Source organism: Apium graveolens, chromosome 1 (assembly GCF_009905375.1).
Source record: "Apium graveolens cultivar Ventura chromosome 1, ASM990537v1, whole genome shotgun sequence".
Lineage (NCBI taxonomy): Eukaryota > Viridiplantae > Streptophyta > Magnoliopsida > Apiales > Apiaceae > Apium > Apium graveolens.
Window position 1 is genome coordinate 170771700 of NC_133647.1, and position 15169 is coordinate 170786868.

General features: G+C 35.3%; 1 protein-coding gene and 1 long non-coding RNA gene across 2 annotated transcripts; both read right to left on the reverse strand.

Moving 5' to 3' along the window:
• Window positions 1-2829: 2829 nt before the first annotated feature.
• On the reverse strand, window positions 2830-3699 carry LOC141721953 (uncharacterized). The gene is made up of 3 exons (XR_012574997.1): window positions 3641-3699; window positions 3098-3234; window positions 2830-3017 (listed from the first exon to the last, which is right to left on the reverse strand). It is a non-coding gene; the product is annotated as an uncharacterized LOC141721953 (long non-coding RNA).
• Window positions 3700-3722: 23 nt separating this feature from the next.
• On the reverse strand, window positions 3723-4413 carry LOC141711433 (zinc finger BED domain-containing protein RICESLEEPER 2-like). Its single transcript, XM_074513875.1, has 2 exons — window positions 3836-4413; window positions 3723-3726 (listed from the first exon to the last, which is right to left on the reverse strand). Exons 1-2 carry the CDS (start codon window positions 4411-4413, stop codon window positions 3723-3725), a joined length of 582 nt encoding a protein of 193 aa, XP_074369976.1.
• Between the last annotated feature and the right edge of the window lie 10756 nt (window positions 4414-15169).

Genomic DNA, 15169 nt, shown 5'->3' on the forward strand with positions numbered 1-15169 from the left:
TTAAAATAAAATAATTTCGTGATAAATATATTAATAGATGTATATGTTCATATTTTTAGTAATTAGAGATATCTCAAAAAAAGAAAATATAACTGAATGAACGATATAGTTTTATTCGTATCCGTGTTCACAAAAAATATTACTATATTAAAAGTTAAGTTTAGTTCAGATCAATAGTATACAAATTACGATTAGTCTTATATTAGTTTTGGTTTAACGCGGATCAAAAGTCTACAGTATTGTGTTTTATCCTGGTTCAATAGTTTAGACTATTATGTTTTAACGAAGGTCTTAAGCAGTGGTATACACAATTGTGTTTTAACCCAAAGACTCGTTACGCCGACAAAATTCAACTAATTATTTTTAGTTTGATTATAGTTTTTTAATCCCTGATTAATAGGATAGTTTTCCTTTAACCCGAATAAATAGTATATATGAATTTTGTTTGGTTGGTCGAATTATATTTTCATTTTGATTTTTTAGTTTGGACCAATTGTATAATATTTTTTAGCCTGTATGAAAAATTCAAGTTTTTTTTGTTCAAACTCATTTCAATATATATATATTGGAAATTTATCAAAAATACTATTTTTTTAAAAAAATTATTTGCGATTTTACCAACCTCTGGAAATATTTGCAAAAATACTATTTTTCATGAAAATATTTGCAAAAATACGATGTTGCATAATATGTTGCATTTAGTGTGAATTGTGCAACTATTTTATTTAGATTTCGGGTTGCATTCGATGTTGTATTTTATTTTATATTTTTTTAATCGTAGGGAACCCGCAGCCGCTACCCTTCGGGTGCACACTGGGTAAACCCCACGGGCTCGCGCAATACCCTGCAAACCACGTGAATCAAGGTAAACCGCATTTAAACGACAAGCTCTGACTCAGGAGGCATAATCACAAATTTTTCTCCTGTCGGATTTGAACCCGTGACCAAGAGGATAGTTATCCCCTATTTAACCAACTGAGTCAACCCTTGCGGGCTCGATGTTGCTTTTTATTATATCTCAGATTAATAGCATAATTTTGTTTTAACCCGAATGAAAAGTGCAAATTATTTTGTTTTATCTCGAGGCAATAATCATCTCGTGACTGTACAGATATAGATATTTAAAATATCTAATAGATATTAATATCTATTTATATTTTAAATTAAATATAAATTAAATTGGTTGTTTTAAGAAAAAAATTGTTTTAAAATTTAATTAAATTAAAATTATATTTGAAGTGTACGTTGACTCAATATCAATTAAAATAATATGGAGTTTAATATAAATTCGAATTTAAATTGGTTAAAAAGTTGACTTAAACATCAATTAGAATTGTATAGAGTTCATTATGAATTAGAATTTAAATTGTTAGAGAAATTTAAATTCAATATCAATACGAATTAGAATTGACTGACCGACCAACCGATCGACCGACCAATAAAACTTTAATATTTCGTCTATGAATTAGAATTTAAATTGGTTAAAAAGGTGATGATATGGAATAAATAAATCCTGATTATGTAATTAAATATTGCATTAATTACACATGATTTGGGCTACAAGGCCCAATAAAAAGATGTATGATATTCAGACCAAAAAGGTTAACACATTGATCAGACCTGATGGACCAGATCAGGCCTGATGGAACAAAGAAGGCCCAAAACCCTGAATTTTAATTGATTTCGTAATTAATTAATAAGGGAAAAATTAGCTATTAAGAAGAATCCCAATAAGGACATAAATCCTTGTAGATTAGCCTCCAAGGGACCTAGAAGGATAAGGAATCAGTTTTCTACCACTTAGGACTCCAAAGTCCATTCTACTTCTGAGACTTGACTACCAAGTCTCCTACACCAAGTCCAATTCAAGGACTCCCAACATCTATATAAGGGGCCTCACCCCACAAATCAGAACTACGTTTTTTGACTTGATCCTTGGCAATCAGCAAGGTACATAGGCATTTTGTTAAGGCAGATTGAGTCACGAAATACAAGAGCAGTCAAATCGAGTCACGGAGCTCACGTTCCTTAATAATAAATACAACAATTATATACCTTAGTTTTTAATCCATAACATTTAGCGCCGTCTGTGGGAAGGCACAACAACAACCATGGCGAGAACACGGAGAATAATTAGAGCCCTTGAAGGAGGAACACCAGCAGGGACAACCCTGTTAGATATATTTGATAATGTCATGTGTAATATGATTTGTGTTTAGTTTTCAGATCTTACCTAACAGGACAAATCAGTACATAACTGGAAATCAGCACTTATACTGAAGATAGAACTTAAGATATCAGAACTTAAGTTATCAGAACTTAAGTGATCAGAAGATATTTATCAGGAGATAATATTAGGACTTAAGATGACTTCTAGATAAGGAAGGCGGTTGATTGAAAGAAAAGAAGATCGAGACTAAGACAGAAATAAATATGCATAAAGAAGGAATTCTATGAAGAATAGAATATTTGGAAGAAAAGATAACTACTTGATATATTTTAGGAAGCAGAATTATATTCCATATCAATTAGAATTTATCTTGTAACTGTGTAGTATATAAACACAGGCATAGATAGGGATGGCAAACGGGTCGGTCGAAACGGGTTTTGAAAATACCAAACCCGAACCCGATTTCGTTTCGTTAACCCGAACCCGAACCCGGTTAAAACCCGAATAACATAAACTGAACCCGAACCCATCGGGTTTCGGTCGGGTTCGGGTTTAACCGAAACCCGAAATATTTTTACTTCACTATATAATCAACACTCAACAGTCAGCAAAATTTAATTAATTTAGCATTTTAGAACAAAAGAATTAAACATCTGCCTTGTCCAGTTAAAGAAAACTGGAGAGAAGTAAAATATACTTCCAAAGTTTAAACACAAAAAAATTACAGTAATACTGATATTTATATTAAACATCAATTGCTGCTCCCTCGCTCCATTTGTAGATCATCACCGGCTTGACCAGGGGAAATAGTTCACTCAGGCACAACATTATCTGGAAAACGTAATACCTGAAATCATAAGTTTTAGACATAAATATTTTAAAAAATATAACAAGGCAGTTTTGGATCAAGTAGGAAAGATTGAGTACCTCAAATGATCTGCTTGTAGTATTCATTCTATCAATTTTTCAAATCCGATGGTGAAAATTTGAAATTCTTTAGAAGGAAAAATTACATTCTTTAGAAAAGCCTTGTAGCACAGTGCAAGGTACAAACTTCAAAATTTCTGCCAAAAACCATGAAACAGAAAAGCACAATGCTGATATATATCAGAAGTCAGTCGCATGAGCAGCTATACAATGTATTTTTTAACAGTCAACTTAACGATACCAAGAACCAACGCAATATCACAACCTCAAATCACCATCACTTGAATATTTTCAAAAGTGAAAACAATTGATTTAATAAGAGCATAGAGTTTGAGGTTTCTTTTCGCAAAGTAGCAGGACAGAATTAATGAATTAATGATACAATCTGCTCTACTTGGATAAAAATCTTAAATCTTAAATCAGCACCAAATACATTTATATTATGACAGCTAGAAAGAACACCTACAGAAGCACATGTAAAGTAAATGAAACTCTGTTTACATTGAGTGTACTACATCAAAGCAACAGAAAGAGTACCAATACCTCAAACAATCAGAGTTCTCGAGTTATACATGAATCCTCCACCTCCATATCATTATAAATAGTAGCATATCCCAAAGAAGACTCACCTGAATTAAATAAGTTACATCAATAAATAACAAAATAATGCATGTATTTTTTTTAAAATTAAAAAAATGATTATAAATGATACTACCTTTCATTTCAGCAGCCCACAACCAACTTTGAGCACACATCAAGGCTTCTATTGTGGTAGGATGAAGTCTATTACGATGTGGACTCACCAATCTTCCGCTAGAGCTAAAGGCTGACTCCGAGGCTACAGTCGATGCTGGAACAGCTAAAAAATCTCGAGCCATGCAAGCTAAGGTTGGATACTTAGGTGCGTTTAACTTCCACCACGATAACACATCAAAACCCTCAGCCTTTGTCCAAACATCCTCATCCAAATAATGTTCAAACTCAGATTTTATGAAATCCACCTTCTTACGTTTTTTGGTACTTATAAATAAGTCATATTGTGAAGCATTTTCAGTACTAGCTATTTTTGATAAAGTACCAGATTCATCATTACCTTCTATACTTGAATTTAGTTTTTGATGGTACTCCCTTAGCAAAGAGAAACAAAGATCACGGACCTTTTCAACTTCAGCGAGAGCGCATGCTCCAAAAATCTTATCAAAATAGAACTGTAATACCTCCAACTTGTATCTAGGATCTAACACCGTGGAAACTCCAACAACACCATGAATCACATCCCAATATTTCTCAAATTTCAATAACATTTTCTCTGCCATTTTTTTTATAATAAAATTTGGACTTTCCCGCCATTCCGTCATAGCAAGGCGAATCTCACAAATATTAATGAAGCAAGTATTGGCAGTGGGATACTTTGTTCCAGAAAATATTTCAGTTGCTTTGTAAAAAGATTTCAGCTTTTCACACACTTCTTTAACAAATTCCTATTCTTCTGGAGAAGGGACACTTTTATATTGAGTGTCCTTACGACTCAATCTAATAAACACATCCCTATACAGTAATGCAGTTTCAAGCATCAAGTAGGTTGAGTTCCACCTAGTTACACAGTCAAGTCCTAACTTTTTAGTATTTGAATTACGTAATTGTCAGACCGTTTCCTCAAATCTCTCTTCCCTTTTAGGTGTTGCTGTCCAATAAGCAACCGACTCCCTAATTTTTCCAACTCCAACCTTTATTTCATCGAATCCATCTTTTACAATTAGGTTTAAAATATGTACTGAACAACGCATGTGAAATAAATTACCACCTGCCAAAAGTGATGAATTATCTAACCTTTTTAGCATCGATTCAATCATGGCATCATTGGTCGTACAATTATCAACGGTCACACATGAAATCTTTTTGTCCAGGTTCCAATCCATTAAACAATCAACCAAATGCTCACATAAGACATCTTTAGTGTGTGGACAAGGCACATATATAAACCTAAAAAAAAATCCAAAATAGAAAACAATTACTAGTCTAACCGATCATGTACTAAAACTCAATATTTAGCAAAACGTAATTTGCATACCTCATGATACGACTTTGCAAAGTCCACGAATCATCAATGAAATGTGACGTGACTGCCATGTATCCTTTTTTTTGATTGCTCGCGGTCCACATGTCCGTTGTGATAGCAATTCTACTTTTGTTGCTCTCCATCAAACTCAATGCCTTCACTTTTTCAAACTCATAAATTCGAAAAATCTCACTTTTTATTGTATTTCTACATGGAACCTTAAACAGCGGCTGCAATGAAGCTGAATACCTCTTAAATCCAATATGATCAACAATAGAAAGAGGGTATTCGTGCATTATTATCATAGTTGCGAGCTCTTTCTTGGATGCGGCTTGATCAAAACTATAAGAGGCCATATGTGGATGATCTTTATTGAAGTTGCTTGTCAACAATTTCTGTCTTATATTTTCATTCTTCGAATGCTTCTTCGTATAATGATTCTTCAAGTGCGACGTTCCAGAAGTACCTTTAGCACAAAGTTCTTCTGGGCAATATTTGCAAAATGCTCTTAGAACACCATTAACTTTCCTCCTAACAAAATGGTTCCATACTTCACTTCTTAATTTTGTACTACCCTTTCCTTCTTGACTGTTTGATTGTACCTGAGCATCATCATTACGGTTTAAATCTGGGCCAGTTACATCCGGGCTTGAATTACTATCATTGAAACCAGACTGAGGTTCTGGCCCGGAGGGATTTGATTTTGTAGGTTCAGAACTTTCATCTACCGGTGACTCAGAGTTCATGATATATTGATAATGACTGTGTGTCGGTGACTCGGTGTCGGAGTCTACCACAAATAAATAAGAACATAAATCCAAATTCAGAAAAAAAATCAACACAGGAATATTAAATAGGGTTCAGAGTTCAGACTTAATTAATAGGATACGAATCCTATATTCTTAAATCTCAATAAATTATTTAAACTATCAAACACATATAGAAAACCTAGGGTTTACATTCTTACTTGCTTTGTAGTTAAATCGAAGAAGTAAGAACATTGTTATTGAATCTGATTGAAGAACGTTGTAATTGAATCTGATTGAAGAATGTTGTAATTGATTTGAACCTGCTCCGCACGTTGTTGATTTGAACCTAGGGTGAGTCTCTGTGTTTTGTGAAGAGGGAAAGGAGAGGAACTGTCGAACTGAGGAAGTCAGGAAGATGCTACTAGCAATAATAATTAATAAGTAACATAATATAACATTATTAGTATATATATAATATAATATATTTATATTTTAAAATGGGTTTCGGTTCGGGTTTGGGTTCGGGTCGGATTGAAACGGGTTTCGGGTTTTCGGGTCGGGTTCGGAACGGTATGGCCTAAAACCAAACCCGACCCGAAAATATTTCGGGTTTAAAAATTAAACCCGAACCCAAACCCGAAAAAATCGGGTTCGGTAAAACCCAATCGGGTCGGTACGGATCGGATATCCATCGGTTCGGTACAAATTGCCATCCCTAGGCATAGAGTTTACACTATAAGTGTTACGATTATCGAAGTTATTATTCCTTATAACTCTAGCAGCTCTCGTGATAATTTGTTCATCAATGAGAGAGGACAGTTCCATATTGTAACAGAGTTTATTGTGTTGAATAAAATCTTTTTTCTGTTACTTGAGTTCTTATATTCGATTTGATTGTGCTAAACACTGTATTCAACCCCCTTCTACAGTGTGTGTGACCTAACAAACCCAAGTGATTTCGTCAACCGTGGAGGTACCTCCTCATTCAACTTATGCATCCACCCAAGGAGAAGCCCAGATAGGGGCAACTGAACCTCAGCCACAAGGGACGATTCTCTCGGCTACTCAAGGTACGAATCCCCAACTTCAACAACTACAGGCACCTGTGACTTCTTGACCCATTGGATATGAGTATTCAACTGTTATGACTACTAATCCCCCTATATGAGATGCCCCTTTACCCCAAGGTTGGAGGAAGTGGACATGCTAGGCGAAGTGAAACACAAGGGCGATCGCCTCCTATATACAAGGTTTGGCTTCTATCCCTGAGGATCAAGAATTTTCTAGTCCTTACACTGAAAGAGACTCCGAATCTTCGGATGATGAAGTGGCCCCAAGAAGGAGGCGTGCTAGCAAAGAGCCGATGGCTGATGGTCGCTAACGTCCTAGGAGCACCTAAGGGATGAATTCCCAAAGAAGCTGCCTCAAAAAAAAGGCAAGGGCAAGGCTCTCATTACAAAGTCTGATACTGAGTCATCAAGTTATGATAGTAATGATGACTCAGAAACTGAAAGTATATCTGAGATAGACCCTGATGAAGAGATGATGAAGCTGTGTGCTCTTATGGTGAAAGGGATCACAAAGATTGCATACAGAAAATTCAGGAGAGGAAAGAATTTTCCCAGGAAAGGTGCAAGTTGTGATAAGAAAGGTTTCAGAAAATCTGAAGGCAAAAGAGGAAAGTCTGATAGAGGAGATTACTCAAATGTTAAATGCTACAACTGTGGTGAGAAAGGCCACATATCTCCAGATTACAGAAAAGGGAAAAGTGACAAAGGCAAGGCTCTTGTCACAAATAAGAAAAGCTGGTCAGATGCTTCAGATTCTGAGGATGAGGAAAACTATGCCTTGATGGAAAATGCTGATAGCAGTTCTGATACTGCTGACCTAACGGTACCTCAAACTACTTATGCCTTTCATACTGATGATATTAATGAGTTGAGAAGATATCTTAAAACCATGTTCATTAGTTATAAAGATCAAACTTTAACATGTGAAAGATTAACTTCTGAAAATCTTGATTATAAAAAAAGGAATGATTATTTAGAAAAAGAGTTAGTCATGTTCCATCAAACTCAGAAAGATAGAGATGATGCCTTTTATGTTAGGGATGCAGTGTTAAAAATGAATGAATCTCTTAAAACTGAGTTAGAAAAGGAAAGAGAGATTATCAAGACTTGGACTAACTCTGGTAAAGTAACTCAGGATATTCTTAGTAGTGGAAACTGGAAAAAGGGCTTAGGTTATGGAGATGATAAGAACAATAAGGGAACTGTAAAAACTGAGCCTATAGTTGTTAAACAAAAACCAAAGGTAAATCCTGTTAAGTTTGTAACTGCAAAGTCTGATATTGAGAAATCAGAAGTTAAGGAGAAAGTAACTTCTGACAAACCTAAACAGGATAAGCCAACTGAAGTTAACATAGGCTTAATGACTAAGAAGCAGCTTAAGCATAAGCTGAAAGATGTTAAGAATGTAAACAAGGTAAAGCCACCTAGGAAAAACAGGAATAAAAAGGAAGGTGTGAACAAAAGTAACAATTATAAGCCTATTCCTAATGCTCGTAGAAAAACATGTCATAACTGTGGAAATTCTAACCATCTGACTTCTTTTTGCAGGAAGAATAAGAATATAAACTCCTTACCTACAAAATCAGGAGTTAAGAGTCAGTCTGTTAGATATAAGCCACAAAATCTTTGTTTTCATTGTGGTAGTTTATGGCATTCCATTTATACTTGTAAGGAATATCATAGTTTGTACTATGATTACTATCAAATAAAACCTTCTGTAAAGAAAGTTAGCATTATTCCTTCTAGTATAAGTTCTGATGAAAAGTCTGATATTGCAAATTCTGATAAGAAAACTGTAATATAAACTCTGATGCTAAATCCGCTGCAAATGTTAACAAACTTAAAAAGGCCAAAAAATCCAAGCAAGTCTGGGTCCTTAAAACTAATCATTAGTGGTCTTTGTGATTGCAGGGCAACAGGAAGAACATCCTAGTTCTGGACAGTGGATGTTCAGGACATATGACTGGAAATAAAGCCCTGCTATTAGACTTTGTGGAGAAAGCTGGCCCAGGTGTTTCTTATGGAGATGGCAACATTGGAAAAACTCTTGATATGGCAATATCAATCTTGGGAATGTCATCATTGAAAAAGTAGCTCTGGTCTCAGGACTTAAAACAATCTGCTGAGTGTAAGTCAAATCTGTGACAGAGGTTATCATGTGGATTTTTTTGAAGAACACTGTGAAGTTGTAAGCAAATCTACAGGCAAAGTTGTTCTGGAAGGATACATGCATGATAACATTTATGAAGCCAAGCTTTCAACAAGTACTGATGGTTCTGCAATCTGTCTGTTGAGTAGAGCATCAATTGAAGAAAGCTGGGATTGGCACAAGAAACTCTCTCATTTAAATTTTAACAATATAAATGAACTAGTCAAGAAAGATCTTGTGAGAGGACTGTCAAAATCAGTATTTGCTCCTGATGGCCTTTGTGATTCATGTCAGAAGGCAAAACAAAGAAAATCTTCATTCAAGAGCAAGATTGAATCATCAATTCTTGAGCCTTATCACCTACTACATGTTGATCTATTTGGTCCAGTCAATGTCATGTCTATTGCAAAGAAGAAATATGCTATGGTCATAGTGGATGAGTTCACCAAATACACATGGGTGTATTTCTTGCACCCAAAAAGTGAAACTGCATCTATCTTGATTGATCATGTCAAGCAACTGGATAAATTGGTCAAAGATTCTATGAAGATCATAAGAAGTGATAATGGCACTGAGTTCAAGAATTTGATCATGGAAGAGTTCTGCAAAGACCATGTAATAAAGCAGGAATTTTCTGCTCCCGGAACTCCACAGCAAAATGGAGTTGTTGAAAGAAAGAATAGAACTCTTATTGAAGCTACACGAACTATGCTTGATGAAGCAAAGTTGCCATCCTACTTTTGGGCTGAAGTTGTGCAGACTGCTTGTTTTACTCAGAATACAACACTTATCAACAAGCATGGAAAAACACCATATAAGATGGTGAAGAAAAAGAAGCCAAATCTGAAGTATTTTCATGTATTTGGATGCAAGTGTGTTGTTCTTAAGACTCATCCCGAACAGCTATCCAAATTTGATCTAAAAATTGATGAAGGAATTTTTGTTGGATATCCACTTTCTATAAAAGCCTTCAAAGTCTATAATTTAAGAACAAGGGTTGTCATGGAATCTATCAATGTCTCTTTTGATGATAAGAAGATTACTGGACTTGAAGATTTCAATGATCATGATCAGCTGAGATTCGAAAATGAAGTTTTAAATTCTGATTCTGTAAATCCTGACAATCTAAATCCTGATACTGCAAACTCTGATGGATTAAACTCTGATGTTATTGAAACTGTGGTGACTACGCCTAAGGAAAATGCACCTGTCCAGGGGGAGCATACTGAAGATCCAACCACATCTCAAGAAGCATCGGAACCTACAACAGGCTCTTCAAGTTCTGATGGGCCAAGTTCTGATAATTCTGGAAACTCATGTTCTGATATTTCTGGAAACTTAAATAATGAAGGATCCAACTCAGAGAGCATAATTTCAGGGGGAGCATCAGAAAATGTTGATGGAGACAGCATGGATCATGGGGGAGCATCCAGTTCTAGAGAAAACCTTCCATCTGTAAGGAAGTGGACTAAAGCATATACACCTGACTTAATTATTGGAAATCCTGATGCAGGTGTCAGAACTAGAACAACTATATCAAATGAATGTCTTTATCATTCTTTTCTTTCTCAGACTGAACCAAAGAAAGTTCAAGAAGCTCTTCAAGATGCTGATTGGGTGCAAGCAATGCAGGAAGAGTTAAATGAATTAGAAAGAAATAAAGTCTGGACTTTAGTGCCAAGACCAAGGAACAGGTCTGTTGTTGGTACAAAATGGGTGTTCAGAAACAAAACTGACAGTGATGGCATAATTACAAGGAACAAAGCAAGGCTGGTTGCAAAAGAATACTCTCAACATGAGGAAATTGATTATGATGAAACATTTGCACCAGTTGCTAGATTGGAAGCCATAAGGATATTTTTGGCTTATGTTGCTCACAAGAAGTTTAAAGTCTTTCAAATGGATGTGAAAAGTGCTTTTCTCAATGGAGAATTGGAAGAAGAGGTATATGTTGAACAACCTCCAGGCTTTGTAGATCCCAAATTTCCCAATAATGTCTACCGGCTTGATAAAGTACTTTATGGCCTTAAGCAAGCTCCAAGAGCATGGTATGAGACATTAGCTCAGTTTCTTCTGGAAAGTGAATATAACAGAGGGACTATTGACAAAATATTGTTCTACCTCAACCATGGAAATGACTTACTTTTGGTGCAAATATATGTTGATGATATCATTTTTGGTTCTACAAATGACAGACTTTGTAAGAAGTTTGCCAAGCTGATACAGTCAAGATATCAAATGAGTATGATGGGAGAACTTAACTATTTTCTGGGCCTTCAAGTCAAGCAGAATGAAGAAGGAACTTTTATTTGCCAATCTAAGTACACCGAAAATTTGTTGAAGAAATTTGGAATGCAGGATTGTTCAAGAGCATCCACTCCTATGGCCACTGCAACAAAATTGGATAAAGATACTGGTTAAATCAGTAGATATTACTGATTATGGAGGTATGATTGGCTCTCTACTCTATCTAACTGCAAGTAGACCTGATATCATGTATGCTACCTGTCTTTGTGCAAGATTTCAAGCAGATCCAAGAGAACCTCACTTAACAGTTGTGAAAAGAATTTTCAAGTACCTTAAGGGTACAGCTGATCTGGGATTGTGGTATCCTAGAGAATCAGACTTTAAGCTAATAGGTTACTCAGATGCAGATTTTGCAGGATGCAAAATTGACAGGAAAAACATAAGTGGAAGCTGCCAATTTCTTAGAGGCAGATTGGTTTCTTGGTTTAGCAAGAAACAGAAGTCAATTTCCACATCAACTGCAGAAGAAGAATACATTACTGTAGGAAGCTGTTGTGCACAAATTCTTTGGATGAAGAATCAGTTACTGGATTATGGGTTAGAGTTTTCTAAAATCCCTATTTACTGTGATAATCAAAGTGCTATTGCTATGACAGGTAATCCAGTTCAACACTCAATGACAAAGCACATCGGCATAAGGTACCACTTCATAAGGGAACATGTGGATGAAGGTACAGTGGAATTGCATTTTGTTCCCACAGATCAACAACTAGCAGGTATCTTCACAAAACGATTGTGTGAAGCTACTTTTACAAGATTGGTAAATGAACTTGGAATGGTTTCAGGTTCTTTCTCTAAATCTGCTTAGTTTATGTTCTGATACATCAGACTTTATGATCAGTATTTACAGATATTACTATCTTTGTGTATTTTGTGCTTAAATTGAAAATTACTTAAGTGCTGATTGTTGTCTGATGTGAATTTCTAAACTCTGATAGTGATATGAAAGTTTCTGTGACTATTCAATCCAATGAGGATAACTGTGCTAGATGCTGACCTAGTAATCTTTAATATACTAAAGATCCCATGTTTGAAGTAATTGTTTATGTGGAAATCTTTTTAACACAAGCAAATTCTGATATTGAGCTTAGTTAAGTTTACTTTGTGTATCTTATTACTAAGTCAAAAACTAGAACAGTGCTTCTTATCTGTTAAGTTCTGATGTTAGTAAATCTGGTGGATGTACTAAGTGCTGATAAGCCTCACTTATCAAAAGAAAAAAAAAAGAAAAGAAATAAAAATCAGGTACTCCTTTGAGATCTAGAGTAAAAATGTGGAAGGGAAGACCCAAGTGCATTGCCGGTATTAAGTAATATGCATTATAAAAGCAAAATAAAATTTTCTTGGTGACTTTTCACACTCTATGATTACCGGAGAAATACTCTGATAACATCATAAATTCTGATAAGCAGTCATGACTCACTTACACTGAGAAGCCACTATAACATAGAATTTCAAAAGATGCATAAAATGAGCACAAAACAGTTGAGGTGGACTCATGCATGAACTCATTCTAAAGTAGACTTCAGAATAATGACAGATTTTAAGTAAAGTTCTTAGTTATGCCTTATTTTTAAGATGTACTGAAGTGAATCAAACTTTACTCTGTGTCTGATATTTAGCTTAATGCACACGCTTACACTCCATATGAATGATGAAAATTACTGTGGTGATCAATGTTATTTTAGATGAACAGTCTATGTGTCAGATTGCATAAATTCTGAGGACAAGTTCTGATGGAAGTTCTGATGATTAAGTTCTGATGAAACCATATCAGCATTTGTGTGAAGAATTACAGGAATACACATTCACTTTTCGAGTTAAGTAGCCATATTCTGATGACTTTTAAATCCTGATAATAATCAAGTTCTGATGCTGACGTGACAGTATTTATTTACTTGGTTTATTTTTGGTCATTACCTGAACGATAATATTTTTACAGAATATTGGTTAATGTGAGATAAAATAGTCATAATCATTATGGGTTAGTGGTTAGCGTGTATGTCTTGAAAACCTGCATGCGCACAGTAATTATTATCATATCCCGTGCCCATTAACTCTGACTTTAGATCTTTTACTGACTGTTATTATTACACATCAGTCTAGGGAGTTGAGGGGTCATTATTTTTACTTGTAATGTTTAAATGACTGATCATTCTTCAGTAAAACCACATGTGTTCATCTCTCTCAAACGATGGCACATTTTAGTTGGTTTTACTCTTATGGCACAAAAACTGTGCACATTTTTTGAAATGGAATTCCAACTCCATATCCTATCAACAACATTCCATTCGTCATCTGGATTCAACTTCCATAGAACATTAAAAATGATCTGTTGTCTTTCCAAAGAGAAGCTCATCTTCGTATTCTTAGACAACAGGAGCAAATCATTCGTCTTGCTATTCTCTTTGTTGAAAGTAGGAAGAATAATTAATTGTTATCCATCCGTTTCTCTTCACCGTCAGCTTTGTCAGTCTTCTTAGACTAGGACTAAGGCTGTTGATGTTAGGAATCGTAGAATATGACTATCTTGTAATTTTTGCATGTTATTGATAAATTTCATCGAATGTAATCATCTGATATATCAATGAAATTTTCTTTAATTGCAAGATTTGTTCTTTGTTTCTCAAATTATGTGACTGTGCATGTTTAATTGCAATTTATTAATCTTTACTTCATCGACTTTTAATTTTATATTGTGATGAATGTTTTGATTAAATTCTGTTGATTTGAGAAAACAACTGAGGAACAGGTTCCCATATCAGAACCTGTTGTTGTAGAAGCTGAGAAGGTTTCTTCTCAGAAAGATACTGTAACAGGGAGTTCTAGGCCCCTCAAAAGGCTTAGAAAGTTAAATTCTGATGATAAAGCTCCTACAGTGTCTCCACCTTTGAGGAAATTAAAGAAATAGAGAGCTCATAGGGACATAGTTGAGTCAGATTCAGATGTAGTGGAAGCAGCTAAGGGGATCAAGAATCTCTGATCTCAACAGAACCTATTGTTATTGAATTACTTCCTTCTGCATAACATGACACTGCTCAAGCTAAAATACCTACACCTCCAATGTAACCTATAGTTGATCCAGTACATACTGAAGAACCAGGTACAAGTGCTGAAATTGATATTCATAACTTGATTGTGCCTGAGGTTTTGTATTTGGAAGCTCCACCAATTCAACTCACTCCACCATCAACATCAATTTTGGATGTTGATCAGAACCTGGATGCATATTAGAATTTAGAGGAAGATGTTGAAGCCTTTATAGCCTCACATACTGCTGTTTTATCTGAGGATGCTGATACTGCAGGCACTACAAGTTCTGATGCTGCTAATGAAGAAATTACTGGTGAAGCTGCTGCTAATTTGGATGCTGATGCAGCTGGTCCATCAGGACATGCACCTCAACAAACAATTCCTAAAGCTGAATTAGTCAAGAAGTTTGTTACAGGGGAAGCACCGGTACCTTGGAGTGAAACTCCTAGAGGAAAGGAGTGGACTAAAGAATGGAACACAGTTAGTTTTGTTCCTTTAGAAAAGATTCTTGCTGAGCATCTTGCAAAAGCTGATGAAATGCTGATAAATGATGATTTCAAGGCATAACTGAGAGTTACTGCATTGAGTACAAGGCACCTTCAAGGTCAACACTCAATAACTAATGACAAGGTGAACAAAATTCATGAAGCTCTAATCCAGCAAGATATGAATGTGAAACTTGAAAAGAACAGATTTTTCAAGCCA